Source organism: Neolamprologus multifasciatus, chromosome 8 (genome assembly GCF_963576455.1).
Source record: "Neolamprologus multifasciatus chromosome 8, fNeoMul1.2, whole genome shotgun sequence".
NCBI classification, from domain to species: Eukaryota; Metazoa; Chordata; class Actinopteri; order Cichliformes; family Cichlidae; genus Neolamprologus; species Neolamprologus multifasciatus.
The window spans coordinates 19,885,909-19,904,720 of NC_140446.1; the positions used below are offsets into that span (position 1 = coordinate 19,885,909).

The 18,812-nt window shown below is 40.2% G+C and overlaps 2 protein-coding genes and 1 pseudogene across 2 annotated transcripts; 1 reads left to right on the forward strand and 2 right to left on the reverse strand.

Moving 5' to 3' along the window:
* Positions 1 to 5: 5 nt before the first annotated feature.
* On the forward strand, positions 6 to 7,975 carry tmem130 (transmembrane protein 130). Its single transcript, XM_085170441.1, has 9 exons — positions 6 to 447; positions 2,272 to 2,312; positions 2,384 to 2,466; positions 2,552 to 2,723; positions 2,817 to 2,962; positions 3,378 to 3,462; positions 3,636 to 3,838; positions 5,264 to 5,370; positions 5,755 to 7,975. The coding sequence occupies exons 2-9, from the start codon at positions 2,305 to 2,307 to the stop codon at positions 5,893 to 5,895; spliced, it is 945 nt and encodes a 314-aa protein (XP_085026567.1). The 5' UTR covers positions 6 to 447; positions 2,272 to 2,304; the 3' UTR covers positions 5,896 to 7,975.
* Positions 7,976 to 10,272: 2,297 nt separating this feature from the next.
* Positions 10,273 to 11,592, reverse strand: LOC146513004 (uncharacterized; annotated as a pseudogene).
* A 735-nt stretch (positions 11,593 to 12,327) lies between these two features.
* Positions 12,328 to 18,016, reverse strand: nptx2b (neuronal pentraxin IIb). Its single transcript, XM_085170142.1, has 5 exons — positions 17,041 to 18,016; positions 16,339 to 16,558; positions 15,782 to 16,026; positions 15,507 to 15,686; positions 12,328 to 13,243 (listed from the first exon to the last, which is right to left on the reverse strand). Exons 1-5 carry the CDS (start codon positions 17,479 to 17,481, stop codon positions 13,013 to 13,015), a joined length of 1,317 nt encoding a protein of 438 aa, XP_085026268.1. The 5' UTR covers positions 17,482 to 18,016; the 3' UTR covers positions 12,328 to 13,012.
* Between the last annotated feature and the right edge of the window lie 796 nt (positions 18,017 to 18,812).

Genomic DNA, 18,812 nt, shown 5'->3' on the forward strand with positions numbered 1-18,812 from the left:
GGGCGAAGAGGGGGGGGCAGCGCGGAAGGGTGGTGGTGGTGGTGGAGGAGGGTGACGTCACAAGAGGTGTTACACAGGTCAAAGTTCTCAGCTAGTGAGTTAGAAAGCTGTGGGCTGTTGATTCTCAGGACTGTTAGCGAAAAACACCACAGAAATGTGACGTATTTTGTCAGTGGGTTTTAGATATAATATTGCTTTTGGCCTGGAGAGGGCGCTGCTGTACAATAATTAGTACCGTCACAGTGACGAAGGAAGTTTTGGACCATGAATAAATCGTAGGTTTACTGGAAATCTGTACTTTAACGAGAACTCGTATTATTTCTCAACTCAAACTAGTCTTCTCTTTAAACTTTAGTTAGTCGCGATTTTTAACCTCTAATGCTGAATACACCATCAGTAGCTCTCAACAGGTGAAATGCATCAGAATATTATCTTTGTACATGAAAGGTCAGTGGGTATATTTTTTTATGTTATGTGGGCTATATAATTGTGATTCATCATCAATATCCCATCAACCTATGAGTTCTTAAACGATTGGCTATATGTTTGGGATTTTAATGAGTAATTAGGAAGACCTATCCATTCAAAGCAGTAGTACAAATCACTAGGACTTTATTAGACTCTGAAAAATATAATGAATCACAAGCCTAGTAGTGGTAAATCCGGACTGATTTACAGTTAAAAATACACTGCCATATTTTGACACATACTATATCAATGTTCAGGATCAGCTTGTAAACCTTCAGGTAATGTACATATTATTTAACAATGCAATTTGCACCATTCTCTTGCGTTATGTATCTATGTATGTACATGCATGTGCTGTTGACATGTTTACTCCCCCATGACCCTGAATTGAATTAGTGGAAGAGGATGGATGCACGGAAGTTAGAAACATGAATACTAAGAGGTGAATGCAACTGTCACACTCCAGTTGAGTATTCACTTTATGTGCAGTTAAGTTCAAAGCAGGTACAATTTATGCTGATTTACACTGAGCCTGCTGCTTTCTCAGTGCTTAAAAATGGTCTAAGATATCCCACCACACTAACAAGCTTTAAAACTATCTGAACCTTCTGTGACGTAATCACAGCAATCTCAATGCCAGTGAGTTGCAAACCACACCCATCATTGAAACTAGCCTTCATTTAGATATCAGCAATGAACTTGTAAAGTTGCGTAACTGTATCTTTTGTCATGGTAAAATTTGTCCAGAGACATGCAGCACTACACCTGCAGATGAACTCAAACCCACCTTTGTAGTAGTTTTCAGAACAATAGGTCTCAGCAGCATGTCATCTTGCTACACATTAGTGATTTTTTTTTCTGTAACCGCATATTTAAAACACAAGTGTATGAAAAAAAAATGGACAAATGAAAAGTTAAATTATTTTTTATACATTTTTTACATGTTATTGCAACCTTAACAGCCTGACTGCTACTGGTGACAGAGTGTGCAAAATAAAGAGGGAAAAATTAAACTCTAAGTGACGCAAGACCTTTAGGATTTTATCTATAAGTTAGTTAAATTACACTAAATAACTGATGTTTTACCCTCATAAAAAAGTTAAATGAAAGGTTTATGCATTTGAATATTTAATCATTTAGGAAAATAACCAAGTATGTCATTTGACCAGATTCCATGCTTTACATTGCATCCTACATTGCATGTAAGAGAGATTAAAAAAAACAAAGAAATAAAGAAAAAAATAAAATTAACAGTAAACATAGCCCTGTAACATCCAGTGTGTCATATCTCATACGTATATCTCGTACGTCTTTGTGATTTGTTTTTGTAACCCTCTTACAATTGCAAAAAAAGGCCAAATGAAGCAAAAGTGATACAAATTAACTTCTCTCTTTAAAAAAAATGTCAGAAGGTTTGATAAACACTAAAGTTTAAAAAAATAAAAATGAAAATTTTCAGGCAATTATTTCATGCTTCAGTCTTCTTTAGGGTTAACTCAATTTAAGTACTGTCCCAGTAACAAGTCAGTAGTTGTGCAATTCTTGTTGAGCTGATGATAATTTCCAGATCCGATAAACACAGAGATAAACCCACCACATTTAAGAAGTTGTCCCATGTAACTGACAGTAATGTGACCCAGGCCGAAACCACCTACTCAAAAGCCGATTGTTGCTCATCATCCATGTGATTGAAACGCATGGTTATGATTTCAAGCCTTTACGGCTCTTATCTCTGAATCTCACTGACCAGAAGTAACAGCTTTCCATCCTTTCTCCCCGATGTCACTCGACTCCTGTTTTCAGAACTAACTTCATACTGTGAGAGGACGAGCAGATATGGACGGGTAAGTCGAACATCCACCACATTAACATCATTAACTGACACGTTTTCAAACTTTCATACGCGTGCTTCCAGAAAACACATCGTGTGGATGTTGATGCTTCCCATACTGGTTCTCCTGGGTGGAACAGAGACTACAGAGTCTCTGATAGATTTGAGTATGTCATCCATTTTCTATCTGTCTCTCTTTTACTGTTCATTCTTCTTGACTCCGCAACTAAATACAGCTTCTCTTTTGACTAGAAAATATTGAAGGGAAGCTTGTTTTCTATCAAATGGAGGGAAATGCCACCTACGTGAGAGACAGAGGTGAACTGGCGTCATATGTTCCCACAGAGACTATGTTTGAACTCTTTTATCCCCAAAAGAATTTCAGCTCAGCAAAGTTCACCTACACTTGGGACTTAGGGAACGGGTATGATTTCTCACACTTTTAAATATAGATTTAAAAAAAAAATGTTAGAGATGATTGTCTTTGTCTCATATTCTTTTTTGATCTTTGATACAGACAAGTGATTAACGGCACTGAGCCGGTTGTCCGCTATTATTACCCAGAATCAGGAAACTACACAATGCGGTTGAAAGTGGGAGCAAATGTGACCAAATATTCACCTCCGGTGACTGAAGTCTACTCCACAGAGGTTCAAGTGCTTGGTTTGTGGCTTTGAATTCATATATGCATTAATATATTCCTGTATAAATTATTTTCAGTCATTTTCAATAGGAAAAAGCAGTCTGCTGTAGGCTGAACATTCCTGGAAAATTTAATTTGAACTGTGACGCGATGACCTGATGTAACTATCAGGATTCATAAGAAAGCAGATTTGGTAGCAATTCTAAGTTAAGGTGGTTTCAAAGTAGTACTTCTTAAACTTGAGGGAGGGAGTTCATGGTGCAGAAGGGGCGTAGATAGAGTAAAATTAAGTTGAATTAATGTGATTTATGTAGGGAAAATTTTCCAAAATGCTATCATCTTGATTTTGTGGTCTTTGTGTGGGGAAACTAGGACACTTCTGTAAAGTTTTCCCACTAAAGAACAAAATGACTAATAGCTAAAACTTATTTGTAGATGCCATCAAGAACATCGAGCTGAATGGGCCATCAGAATATGAGGTGTCACAGGACGCCAGTCTGATTTTTCATGTTGATGGAAGGTGAGCTGCATTTACCAGAAACATTGCTATATATTAGATCAATGCAAGTTTAAAATAGCATGAGCCTGAATAGTGCCCTTTCTTTTCCATTCAGCTTTAATATTAATATTTAATATTAATTTTGTCATTGTATTATGAAGAAAAGCTCCTCAACCCTGTGTTTGTGTGTGTAGTCCTCCCTTATGGGTTTGCTGGCGTTTTCTCCCCAACTGCATGCCGGATGTGACGGAGGGCTGCACGCTGACCATGCTGTATGACAACATGTTGAAACTGAACCTCACCTTCGCCTCTGCTGGCTACCACTGTCTGGACATCAGTGTCCGGAACGAAATCAGTAAGCTGCAGACCTCCTTCAGCCTCTACGCCAGGAGAAACAGTGAGTATCCACCCACCCACCAGCAGAAATACCTGCAGGCATGTTGCTTTCTGTGACAGCAGAGGACATAGGGAAGAAGAGAAAGAAAAGACATAAACTGATGTGGCAGCGAAATGCTTTTAGGGCAGAGGATCGTTTAGAGGAAACCTTGTTACAAAATGTGTTGGATAACGTCAAAAAATGCACTGTCATGATATCAGAAAACACAGCTGAAACTCACACGGGAAAAGTGTACGTTCAGTGCTCCCTGCCAGACTTGCTCTGCTGCATTTAATCATTGTTTTTTAACTCGAGCAGTAAACTTTTCACACCCTAACCAAAACCAGAACCTAATCAAAGCTTAACCAAAGCACAGCTGAAAAATACAAAAGAATAAAGAAAGAACAGAAATAAAAGTTAAGAAAGCTGGAAAACTTTGGAAAGCTGGCCCCATTCATCAACATAAGACTGCATCTTCCTAATAGCTTCATTAGTACTACAGAGTACCGAGGAGTCGGGAGATGAATTTATTGGGAAAGTTAGCGGAACCAAGCTACTTGATCATAAATGACACAGAGGAGCTCACGATTCAGCAGCATATTCAGTTTTGAGTGCTGAGAATGGATTCTGCTTAATGACTTCTAAATGCACCGAACAGGAAGCCAACTGACTGCTGCTATAGGTAAACCTGAAGGGCCAACCTGGAAAAAAAGGGGACATCAAAACTAGACCAGCAACTTTTTTGAAACTGGAGTTGTAAAATGAATTAGCAAGTTTAAGGCCATTTCCAAAGTTCTCTTGGCTCTAAATATGAACTATTTTTGTATTAGCCATCGTGTTCCTTCTGCTTTAAATAAAGTTTGACTCAATCACAATAAATCTAAATAAACACAGCAAAATATTTTGAAACAAAGGTCAGCTGTGCTGTGTCATGAGGTGTTTCATGTGCTGTTTAGCTGTGTTAGTTCCACAGACAGATGAAAGAGTGAAAATGGAGGAATCCAAGCGTATCAGAGTAGGCTGCTCCGAACATGTCTGCTGTCCTCAATCGATTCGTTGTTGTGATTTTACTAAAGTTTCTATTGAGCCAAAATTAGTGTCCGCTTCCTACTTAGAAACACAGATTTTCTGGGACAAATTTGGAACTTAGACTCAGTTTTAGAGTGTGTTGTGCTACTTAACACACAACAGAGTGCCTCACTTTCTTCTATCATTATACCAAACAGGGTCATAAGCCAGTAAGAAAATTGTATGCTTGCTAAAACCACCATATTTATTTACAATAAAGAGCCAACACAGCATTCTAGCTACAGTGTGTAGCATGGAGAGTAGAGACTCACAGAATAAGTATATGAGATATAATTGTTTCAATTGCTTATAATTGTTTTTACTGCATCGTTAACAACAGACCCACAATCTGTCTGCTTCTTTCTTCCTTAATTATAGATGGTGCTCAAATTTTCTTCATCCTGTCATGTGCTGCCATTCTTGTGGCGACGTTCTCCTTCATCGCAGTCACCGCCTGTCACCCTCATCTTCACAGCAAACTTAAGGTACACATGTTTGTGGTTCATTAACCACATATTAACAAGATAAAGGCACAATGCAAAACCTTCAAAAACCTTAAGGGCCATATTAGTAAATGATTATAAAATTGTGTACTTCATCAATACTGTGTATCCCACTGGTTAGAGTTTAAGCAAATAGCCTGTTATCCTAGTTTTCAGTAGCTCAATGAGTGCCAGTGATTGCAGTTAATTGCTGTGTATGACCACAAGGAGGCTGCCTATTTCCAGAAATGAATCACACTTGAACAACAACAAACTATAAACCACATAAGCTCAGATATTTGAACCTACTTAACTGTGACACTGCATTTTTATCTAAAAGCAACTTTGAAGCTGGCTGATGTTTTTCTGGTAAATGTCATTTTGCAGATTGCTGCTTCCAGTAATGCTGTATTTCTGAAGAAACAAGAATCTGATGGTCAAAGCTTAATTCTTTTAAAGCTCTCCAACATTGAGAAAGCAGAGAAAGAGCCACTCCTGTTGCAATATGGGACTCAAGGCCGCTCTTAACCAGCACACTGCTTCTCTTTCTGCCCTCTTATTGTGGCTGCATACACATGTATTTGGCAAAGAAAAATCTAAAACTACTAATAACCGTGACCCTGCATATCTTGCATGCGTGATTATAGATATATTTTGCTAATATGTGCACGATCAAGTAGCTTGATATGGCATTTTGAAAAAAGAAGAAGAAATAAAGTGCCTGTATGTATTTAGAACTATCCTCTAAGCTGGGTTAATTGGTGGTTTCACCGCCAATGTTCAGTAGGCTAATAGGTCAAACACTGCGTTTGTCATAAAATAATGATGGCGATCAACTGATGAGTCACAGAACTCAGGCTGACATTCAAATAAACTCATAAAAAATTAACAGCTCAAGCGCAGGTCATGTTTAAACAATGAGTGTTAATGATCATGCTGTGAATGGATTGGACCACTCATTTATTCCATGTTTTTAATTGATGTATGAATCTAGGTCTTGCGTCTGTGTTACTTTCCAGAAAAACAATTAAATATTTGTTTTGACCTTCATCTTGCAGTCCTAAACGCTGAGGCACAGCTGCACAAGATCTTTTTTTGCAGAGAGCTAATACTTGACTCTGTGCTATTATGCCTGATGCTCAGGTTCACAATTCAAATTAGCATATTTATCTGAACAACGTCTACTTAGAACTTTACAGAAAGTACATGTGAAGCTCTTTATCTTTTATAAACCTTGTGTTTGTATCCGTTATACTGATACAATTCAATGTACTATGAATGAATGTTACATTCATGTTTGGGTCATGTCATGGACATGAACTGAATTTCAATAAGGTTGTGGTAGGTTACATGTTTTTGGTGTCACTGGACAGGAAATCAACCTGTTCATCCATTTTCTTTCATCTAACCAAGAGTTTCTATCACAGCTGTCTTAGGACAATAAGCAGGCAACACCCTGGACAGGTTGCTAATCTGTCAGCTGCTGCAGTGCTAACACAAAACACATCACTCACGGTCACACCTATGGTCAATTGAGAATCACCAATTAACCTAATGCCATGAGTCTTTGTACTGTGGGAGAAAGCTAGAGAGAAACTGTCACGGCTGGTGAGGCAGGCCGCGTGGAGGTGAGGTAAGGACCCAAATCCAGGCACTGATGTAGATCCAGAGATTGAGCTTTATTTTGTGAGGTGAACACAATACAGGAGGAACAGAGAAGGGCATACAGATAAACCTAAACTGAGAGAACTAACAAAACTGACCTGAAACTATCATACGGCAGAAACACCGGGAGTCTCGAGGAGACAACACAGACGGAGCAGCAACAAGCAGGAGAAAACACTGGGCTTATATACTCACAGGGGCAATCAGGGAATGGGATACAGGAGGTGACAGGCTGACGAGACAGGGGAAATGTAAACTGAACACACTGACATAAGACAAGGACCTTCAAAATGAATCAGGAAATACAACAGGTATGCACAGACACGAGATTAACACAAGACATGGCAACAGGGAGGGAACACAAAGACGTGGGACCAGGCAGGCAGAGAGACAGAACAAAAGAAGCTCGAAATACAAAACAGAAACTAAACCTGAGAACAAGAAATTCCTAACAAGAATGAACCTAAAACATAAGATAATAACCAAAACCACTGAGTCCACAGACTCAGGATCATGACAGTAACCATGTAAACACGGGGAGAACATGCTAACTCTACACAAAAACACATTTTTCAGTACTCTTGAGTGGGTCTTCAAGAATCATTCTCTAAGTTTCTTGAAGGACATTCAAAGCCCTTCTTTAGCTGTTGGCTGCCTTTTGTTCAGTTCTGTCAAGATGATCCCAGGCTGCTTCAATAATGTTGAGGTCCGGGCTCTGGACTCTGTGCTTCCAACCCATCATACAGATGGCTGTAGACACTCACTGTTGTACAGCTCTCTGACGTCCTGCATATATATCAATGACAATTTGATCTGTTTCCTTTCTGTATGAATGACTTCTTTACAGCCTTCCAAATGTATCTCTGGGTCCTCTTTTAGGTCTTTGCTCAATTTTTGTCATATTTTTAAGGACATGACATTTAGTTCTTGATAGTTTACTTGTTCCTTTGTCTTCCACTTGTTTGCTTTACTTCGATTTTTAAAATGAGAAAACTGGACAAGTGAAGAACTGCTGCAAAGAAAAATGGGCCAAACTTCATAACAATGTGAGATAAAGTCATACAGAAAACCATTACTTCATTAGCTTGTACCAGTGAACCATGTGGTGAGGTGTACTTAGTTTAACACACACAGTGCTATTTTATTAAATAAATAAATACCTAATATAATATGTCACATCTTATTCATCTGTCTTTAAGCAGTTGTAGAACCTGGTATGGACCAGATTTGTCACAGCCGAGCAGGCCGGTGTGTTTGAAGTGTGGACCAAAATGCAGACACGGGAGACAAACGAAGTGTAACAAAAAGCAAGCCGTTTGATTGCTATGATGTCAAAACAAGGCAAGGCAAACTGGAGAAAAACTAACCTGGAAACCTAAACTGAGAAAAACTAAAACATGAAAACTGTGACATGAACATGGCCTGAACTGGACCATGCAAAACTCTAACGTGAGATAATCAGGGCGTGAATGGGAACAGGAGCTTGAGAGAAAAGCCGAGACTCATAGAAACACGTAGCAAGACAGACAGATGACCCAACGCTGAACAGAGGACGACAGAGGACAGAAGGGTAATGAGGGAAGTGGAAACACCTGGGGAGACACAGCTGACACAAATGATCATGACGCCACAGGGAAAAGTAAAACCCTAACACACTAAACATGGAAACACCGGGCCTTTCAAAATAAAACAGGAAGCATGGAGAGACGAAGACGTAATAACACAAGCTTGACAACATGAAACACACAGACAAGAAACACGACAGACTGGGTAGACATGAAGCACAGGGAGATGGAAGCATGGGCATAACTAAACGTTAAACAAAGAGGAGAAGACTAAATAATAGCACAAGAACAAGCATTTTTACAATAACGTAAGAAAATCAAAAATAAACTCAAGACACTGGGTCACGGACCCGAACCCTGACAGATTATTTTTGAGTGTGTACTAATGTGCAATATTTTAAAATAAAAAGAGGGTGTACTTTGTTTTTCATATGGCTCTAGACTCATTCGCCTCCTCTGGCTTTGTTTTTAGGCTTAGCTCATGAGGCTTGAGACAATCACAGGTCTTTCAGGCCAGATGAGCATAGCAAAAACTTGTTTAAAAAGCAAAGTAGTGATACGGCATGGTTAGGCAACAAAAGACCTTCACCTGGAAAGGTAGGGTAGGGTTTGAGTCCTGTGTAAAACCAGAATGCAGGTTTGTTTGTTTGCTCTTTATTACTGATTAAGCCATTACCCAGTTGTTGTTGAGAAATCAATACCACAAATATGAACGTGGTGTCATCAGCAGTTACTGAGGTAATGACTGACCAGTCCTCCACAGAGCCATATTACCTTCTTTTAATAAAACTTTATCATAACTAAAACAAATCAAAATTATTTAAATTCAACTTTGTGATAGAAACACAAAAAATATAAAGCAATATTGTTTCTAATTAGTGCAAAATGAAGCATAAGCCTGAGATGAAAGAAAGGATCGATTCAAGTTCAGTAGAAAAACAGGAAGAGTTGTAAAAGTTGACCTTACATAAAGTCTTTGAATCTTTTCTAACTCCTCTGGCATCAGTCATGTTATTTTTATTCAGTTTTTTACCTTGATGGTGTTTAATGATAGTGTGTTCTCTGTTAGAGACGTCAGCATTATTAATTGTGAGTGTTTTGATGAATGCTGGTTGTCAAAGACACTGCGGGGAGATGCAGATGCTAAGATGAATATCAGGATGACCTTGAGCTAAAAAAAGTTAAAGTCTGCAGCTGTTCGCATTTTTTAAGAGAAAACTCTGTCATTAAATTTCAGCTCTGTTATATTCACTCATACCTACTGAAACCAACGTTTGAGGTTTGGATGTGGCAATGTAAACATATGAACATATATGTAATGTACATACAGTATGGATCATATCACTGATGGCATGTGGGACTTATTTTTTGTTTGTTTTTGCTTCTTTTTTTCTCTTTTCAAATTTCAAACTTTGATTCTTTTTTCATCACCATCTTTTTGTAACTTCAAGGTCTACGTTTTAGCTGCTAGAGACAAAAGTGACCAAAGAGTGAATTGCTAAGTTATAAACTAACACGACCAAGCTTGATTGGCAAGGTGCCATAACTGATATGGATGCATGCACAGATGCAGGCATGGTAAAATACAAAGAAACCAACAGAAAGCAACAAAAAATAAAATAAAATTCCCCTCTCGTCCCTGCGGGCGGTGTATCCTTCAAGCTCAGGTCCTCTATCAGATGCCTGGGAGCTTGAGGGTCCATCACAGTATCTTAGCTTTTTCTAGGACTGCGCTCTTCCAGACAGAGATCTCGGAAGTTGTTCCTGGGATCTGCTGGAGCCACGCCCCTAGCTTGGGGGTCACTGCACCAAGTGCTCCGATTACCACTTAGACCAATGTTACCTTCACCCTGCACATCTTCTCGAGCTCTTCTCTGAGCTCTTGTTACTTCTCCGCTTTCTCGTGTTCCTTCTTTTTCATGTTGCTGTCATTCGGTATCGCTACATCTATCTCTACGGCTGTCTTCCTCTGCTTGTCTACCACTACTATGTCCGGTTTGTTAGCCATCACCAGATTGTCCGTCTGTATCTGGAAGTCCCACAGGATCTTACCTCAGTCATTCTTGACCACCACTGGGTGCCTCTTCCATTTTGACTTCAGAACTTCCAGGCCATATTCTGCATAGATGTTCCTGTACACTATGCTGGCCACTTGTTTATGGAAGTCCATGTATACTCTGCCTGCTAGCATCTTGCATCCTTCTGTTATGTGCTGGATTGTCTCAGGGGCATCTTTACACAGCCTGCACCTGGGGTCTGGCCTGGTGTGGTAGACCGCAGCCTCTATGGATCTTGTACTCGGTTGTTCCTGTGCTGCCATGATTTTTGCCTCTTTGGTGTCTTTCAGCTTTGTCTAGCCACTGGTAGGATTTCTGGATGTCTGCTATTCCTCTATCTGCCAGTCATACATATCATGCAGGGGCCTGTCCTTCCATGATGGTTCCTCGGCTTGCTCCTCTTCTTTCTTGGGTTTCTGCTGCCTGAGGTATTTACTAAGCACACTGTGAGTTGTGGCAATCTTCCTGATGTACTCACTGTCTAGTGCTCAATTTCTCTGAGCACTGCACAGTCCTGAGAAGATTGGCAGATAATGGACTTCAATCTGTTGGCCTTATAACCCCTCCCTGATTGATGGGCAGCAATAGTTGTTTCTACTAGAATCCTTGCTGATGTTTTTCCTCCTTGGCATTGTGTTACCAAATACCTGAATGCTCCAGAGCAGCGAACCGCAAAAGCTTCTGCTTTCATAGAAATGGCCACACTTTCTGATGATCAGTTAATCAAGTGGATTTGATTAGCAGCATCTGGCTGATACTTACCCTCTTAATTCCTGTGGAAGTAGGAAGGGTGTACTTAGTTTTTACACACTGATTCTGTGTGTCTATTACATTTTTAAGACCTGCTAAGAACCAGCTTATTTTTATTATGTCCTGAACCTTTAAGGGTTTGCTTTCTTTTGACCAGCCTAAGCTTCTTAAATGCTTACCTAACCTGAAAACAAGAGTTGCTAAATCCACCCGGGACATCTGTTGCTGTTTGACTGAAGCCATCAGAGTCTGAACAGCCGTAAGACAGTAAGTCTGTCTTACTCGTGTGACACCTAACCGTTGTCACCAACAAGATGGTTTTAAAACTGGCATATAAGATTCATATGATTTTTTTAAACAAAGTCTCACAGAGAGTACTCGTGTTCACTTGTAAATTCATTTTGCAGGAATAATTATCTTTATTTTCCACATTTTCTGTACATGGTAAACATTTGGAAACACTTAGAAAACATTTAATGGCACTTCTATGAAAAGGCCACAGGACAAGGTGGAGAAAGCCTTACAAATGTGCTAAAAACAGACCACATTAAAAAAATACATTTTGTTTCTGGACAAAGACGCTACATAATGGAAAGTTACATTCAAATTTACATTCAAGCACATGTTATAAGGTTTTAATCAATTTTTTTACTCTTCGTCTTCACAACACAGAAGCCGTGTGTATGTTTTCAAAATGATTCACCATTTCCTATGATGGAAAAATCCAGGAAGAGAGAACAGTGATGAGCAGCAGCACTGGTGACAGATATGCATCCCACTTTTGTTTTTCACTACGTAAGCTATAAAATGAAATCAGCAGCATGTCTTACACAGATTTAGTTCAATCGCTGATGTGCTTCATCCATCAGTGCCGCATGAAATATGGTCTTTGGGTTTTTCTGTTTTTTTTTTTTTAGTAGGCCTATTATTCTTTTAAAAGAGCCAAACATGTGAGGATGAGATTGCTCTTGGCTCAGTGTGCCTGGTTAAAGAGGTGGCATAACATTAGCCACCCTTTTAATCTTTCCTCCTACACAGCAAGCAACACTCGCTCACATGTTAATGGCAACGTCGGTCTGAACCTTAATGTGCTTGTCATACTACAAGTGTGCTGCACTAGAGTGGATTTTCTTTACTTCAGAGCTTTGGAGTGAGTGTGTGTGTGTGTGTGGGGGGGGTCATTTGACGTCTTAGCACCAATACCTACGGGGATTATGTTACTACGGCTGTTGAAGCCAAGTATCCTAATCGTGATGAAGAAACTGCTGTCACTAAGAAGCGCTCTAATTGCCACTGGAAACCGCAAGCAGAGGTGATTGTGATCAACCTGGGCGAAACAATACACACTTAGATGTGTGGTCCTGAACGCTGGATCACACCAAACGGTCAAAATGTCACAGCTGTAATCTCAGGGGGTCTTTTTTTGTCCTTTTTCAGAATTGGTTCAGTAATCTCAAAGCTGTAAATGTAAACCAGACTACGAAAAGCGTCCAACTATAAAAAAATAAAATGAACAAGCTGCCTCACAGTATGAACAGACTACTTAAAATAAAAAAAGTTGAATGAATGGAAACATTAACAAATCAAGTGACAGGCTGAGAGGTTTTTTTAAGCGTTGGGCAACCTCTCCTGGCATATCTCCAAGGGCCGCTTGAACGCTCCCCTCCCGAAAACTTCGACGTTGCTCGCCAGCCAGGAGACGACATTCCCAGGGACGTACGAAGTGCAGTTGGCCATAGACTGGATCTCGACGGGCTTCAGAACGCGATCCCAAATGTTCACCTGACTCAGCTCGCCCACGAAAGCCTGTCCGGCATCAAAGCGCCCGCCCACCACGTCCTGGAAGAGCCATAAACAGCAGGATGTGAATTTAAACCGCATCGACAACAACATCATCAAACGTAATTACCTGTTCCAGTGCGGAGGAAGAGGCAGTCAGTGGGAATGAACTGCTCATTAAACTTTTGTACTGTCTTTTAAAGTACTCTTGGAGACGAGGTCAAGTCCTTTGTCTGTTTTCTAAGAAATTTGTCATTTTGTAAAGACTTTATGTTTCATAATTTAGTAACACTAACAAATATAAGCAATCACGTGAGAGCATCATGGGTATTCATGTTGATTTGAACTTTAGATTCACGGTTAATATGTTTGGTTTTTGTTTGGCTTTTATTGTTCTTCGAGCATTTGTAATCTTGATTATGTGTTCACTGAATGGTTGAATTCCTGATTTGATTAATTTATTATTTTAACAGAGGTTGAGTTTTTTTTCTTGTGATATTATTGACTCTTTTCTTCTCTTTTAATTTTCAGTTTTACAGTTGTTTGTTTTTTGGTTCATGCCTTCATTTTTATTCTTTTAGTTCCCGCTGTGTTCCTTTGTTCAGCCCTCTGTGTTTATATAGTCCTGTTTTTCCTATGTCACTTTGGCAAAGCATCTATCATGCTTCCCTGTTTGCCACCTGCTGTGATCTCCTGTGGTTTTGGAATAAAAGGCTCGCCTTCAGTAATTTAAGCCAGCCTCTGCCTCACATTCAGATTCTGACTCAATCTCTCTCCCTTGACAGATAAACTGCTTGAGAAACAAAACTTAGGAAACAGATTTTAAAACTGTTGATTTCAAAATGAAAATATGAAAAATACTTAATATTTATTAGTCATATCTGGTAGAAAATTTTGTGGTAGACAGATAAGAGTGCAAAGTCTTTAGACAAACGCTTCTCCTGACCTTGGTCAAACTGGTCCTTGTTACAGCTGAAGCACCTTTTCACAACATCTTCACACAATTTTGAGAAGCTTGACCCAAAGACCTGAAGCAATCATCTGACACAGTCATCTGTCTGCACTGCAGTTGCAATCCTTGTTAGGTGTAGTCTATAAAGTCGAAAAGCGCTATATAAATGCAATCCATTATTATTATTATTATTATGAAGCTTGGCTATGGCTTTGGTGATGTATGTACTCTTCAAGTGCCCATCTAGTGGCTCAGATATTTCAGTATTGTGCAAGGTAGCAAACTGAATTACCAACTAACAGACCGAAAATTATAGGTTCAGTGTTGATGCATATACACAACAGTCAGCATTTGTGCCAGTAATCCCTGTGAGCTAAAGGATCAGGCTTCAGAGGGCTCCAAATGCTCAGAGTTATGCTGTTTTTTCTAGTCTTGAATCTGTATGATGTCAAAGACAGTGGATGTACTAAATATGGTCATTTCAGTCACACAACTCTGGCTGTGAGAATAGCAGTCCCAACCGATCTACTGTACAGAGTGCAAGGGGCAGCCATTCAGAAGAAAGCTGGCTTAAAAGGAGTCTGGTTATAAAGGGAGAGGAGTAAAAAGGCTCGTCTCAGGTAGAGGAGGAACTGAGGAGTTATTTTGTTCTGTGAATCATGCAAAGCTACTCTAACAGAAACCAAGAATATAAATATGGAAGTGGAAATTAGGTTCCCTTCATTCACATAAATATTCTGAATGCTGCTATGGAAACTTTGATTAGCAGTGATTTGGATACCAAATGTTCCCTACAGAACTGAACAGTAATACGATTTTTTTTTAACAATAACAGCACTCAAAGACCACAAGCCTCAGCAAACGGCCATTCATGCCTTTTAAAGAGAGATCTGGATGCACACCAAATATTTAATGGCTTCTTCCCTAAACATGAAGTGTCACGAAAATAGACTGGGCAGGTTTTGTGTAAAGCCATTAAAAGGGACACAAACAAACGTCAATAAAAACATGCTTTATTACCTGCATGGCAGAGGTAATAATACATTGATTCATTTAGCGACCTCAGCATCTGTGGGCAGTGATAGATTCACTGTTGTTTCTGTTAATTGTTTTGTTCTGATAATCAGCCTGGATCTCATTTGTGCCGCTTTAAATCTGGGTAATTTTCTTCTTTCCATCTGCAATTTGCAGAGACACCTCATAAATAGTGTGTCTTATTAGTCGAAGTGCTTGGTACAGCATTTTCAAGTTTTTTTCTTCTTGCAGTAATGTGAGCGTGTTGAGTTGAGAGCACATAGCTGCAACACTTTCTTTGTTTGACGATGAATCTAAAAATAGACATTCATCAAAGATTTTACTGTATCATTTCACCTGCTCCTGCCCCAGGATGATCACTCCTCCAGGTTTGATGGGGTGCCAGGCTGCCAGGTTGTCACCAGCTCCCAGCTTCTCCCCGTCTTGGTAAGCCTCCCACTGACCATCTCGCGTGGTCCAAGAGATGCAGATGTGGTGCCACCTGCCGTCGCGAACGTCCATGGGAAGCTGAGCAACCTAGGGTCAAAAAGACATTATAATTTTGAAACGTGTGTTTTGGTACAAATATGATTTTTACTAAATCACTATTTCAATCTGATTTAATTACTTGCCTTGTCATTAATGAGAAGCTCAATTGGGTTGTTGCCCCATTCAATCAGCACAATCTCATTTGCTTGCCCTGGTACACCGTAAGAAAAAGGCGTGCCTATGCCAGGGCTGGCGCTGGACTTGATCCACATGCAGAGAGTGAAAGCATACATCTCTGGCAAGCTCTTGGTGATACGGCCATACAAGTAGTTGGTACGCTGGGGCAGGGACAGCTTAAACTGTTCTGGGGATATGAAGTCTCCTCCGCCTGTAATAAGATCGGCAGAAAAGACCCGTGGTGTAAGGAGGGAGAGGTGACCCATGAGGCTAATCTTCTCACCCTTATTTCACCTTTGGTGATTTATAAGATCATCTTGACTATTCTGAGTGCAGAGGGCAGCAGCCTTTCTCCACTCTTGTAATTTTCCTTTCGTGTGGCACTATTCACTGTGTAGTCATCCAATCTGTTGAATGTGCTGTATGCCATTGAAACCTATTTATATCTCAAAATAACATTTCCTCTTGATTTGTTCTCTACGGCTATTGTAATGTAAATATGTGAGTTTGTGCTTGGCTGTACCTTTCTCCAACTCATTGATCCTCTCTACCAATGCGTTTAGAGTGCTCTCTGTTTTCAGCCTGTAGGCAGCTGTGGCATTGGACAGCATGCTCTTTTCCGCCTCCAAGGTGCTGACTTTTTTCAGGAGCTGTTTCTCCAGTTCTCCAAGACGTTGCTGCAGCAGGTCACGGAGCTCACTGGGGAACGAGGCTCCAGATATGTTGGCCCTCATTTGCTGTTGCTAAGGAAGGATCAACATCACCAGTTATCATAAGCAGGATGTGCACTAAGCCCCCCTGAGAGCTGTGAGCTTCTGTGTGACTGATTGGCAGGTTTACAGATTGAGTTTAAATAAAAGTCTTTCAGTCAGTTTTCCTCTCCTGTCAGGAGAATCCACTCATTTATTTTAATGTGGGAGGCACATGCTGGGCTTGAAACAGAGTATTTTCATACTGTGTGGTAGTCATGGTAAGACTAGGAACAAAAGACTCTTCAATTTATTGAGCAAAGTGAAGGCAGGTCACACGAGAAATTAACCAGTTAGCTGTATAATCTCTTCCCACATACTGTTTTGATTCTCCACGATAAACTCAGTAACAATTCTCAGAAGTCACGCTCTGCTTTTGTGCGAATCGACAGTTTGTTTTAATCCCCTTAAATCCGTAAGCAAACCAGGTTTTTAGGTTCGGGCTTTGGCACAATGCTTTGCGCAATGATTCTTACCTCAAGGTTTTCCAGTCGGTCCTTGAGCCCCTGCATGGTTTTTCCAAGATTGTCGATAGTTTCATTTGGATCCCCGGGAACGTCCCCCATCGTGTTTTGTTTGTCTTTGCCCCATGTTCCCCCTTTGTCGTACTTTCTATCGGTGGTTGCTGACGCGCACAGAGACAGCTTGGTGGTAAGCTCGTTGATGGTGCCAATCTGTTTGGAAATCGTTTCTTTCTGTTGTAAAATCGTCTCCCTTAGCTGCATGACCGTGTTTCTGAGCTCTTCTTCTTGACCCCCGGCATTTAACTCGGGTAGCAAAGTCACAGGGCAACTGGCATCGCCCGTGAGGGGTATTGCCCGGCAAATGTAGCGCTTTCCATCGTCCGCCAGCCTGTTTGTTAGCTGACCACATCCCAGAGCACAAAAACATAACAACCCGGACAAGAGTGAAAACATACCGGCGGCTTGGGTCAAGAAAGAGGTGAAAACCTCACAGTTAAATTCTCAGCACTCCAACGCGAGCCCGATGTTGAGTTCAGTGCGTAAAAGTGTACTCCAAACGGGTCTGCGCAAAAAGCATCATGTATAACTATCTTTACAAAGTAGCGACATGATGTCCGACCAGCAAAATCAGGAGTGGAAAATGCGATCAGCGGAGTGTAAGCCCGTTAATGTGGCTTGTGATAACGGAACTATTCCTGGCACGAACGGAGCGCACAGTGTGGTGCTGATCAGACAGCTCCTCTCGATAAAGAGGATTACCAAAAAAAGGTGTCTGAAAAGTCCTGGATGTGTTGTAGTAGGCTGACGTCACCGAGTCTAGGTGAACTGTTTGCTTAAATGATGATTTATTGAGCTGATTAAGACTCTAAGAGTCGAAGTCGTTGTCGGAAATTGATAGGATTGAAAGGTGTGGTCGATTAGAAGGCGTGGTTATTTTCATACGGATGCCTTACGATCCAACACGTTATCATGCTTTATTTTTTACCCGGTTCCCATCCCCAGACATATGTGTGTCTACCATATGTGGTAGAATTTGAGGTATATGGATAATAAACAATATAATAACTTCAGAACACATTTATGGAAGTCCTGCAATAAAATAAATTAAAAAAAAAAATTAAAAAAGAAGAAGAATCGATCTGAGTTTGGATGCATCAATTTTTCAAACATTGCACCAACACACGTGGCCTCAAGGCAATTTAGAGACTGAATTGCAGCTGCGAAAAAACATAACAAATGATTCCCATGCAGGTGAGTCTCTTCAATAAAGCCAACGGTGGAGAAACAGGATGTGGTGGTAAACAATTAGCAACAGTTGCCTGCCTAGTTGCAAAAGGTCAATAAAGCCTGTTGTGCTGACTGGAAGGCCTACCACTGTGCTTTGAAGATGGCATCCAACCATGATCCAAACCACAAAGTCAATCAAAGTTGTTTTACACTAGGGGATGATAAAATGGAAGCAGTGCTGAGCAAAAACTGTTCAATTCTGGGATTTAAAACAGCAGAAATGAAGCTCGTGGAGATTTTGATTTTCTCCAAAGATATGATCAAAGACTTAGATAATTGCATGCAGAGTTGGTAAAAGACTAAACATTTTACAATTATTTTCATGGTAAATAAAATGAAGGCATCGCAAGCTGTCACGTCTGACTCATCACGCTCTCTCATTAGGAAGCACATGAATCAGAGAACTTGTGGCTGTCTTCCAGCCAGATTTGTGAAAAATTCTCATTAAGAGCAACAATTATTGTCACTCTTGGAACTTTAGTTGGAACAATTTTTAA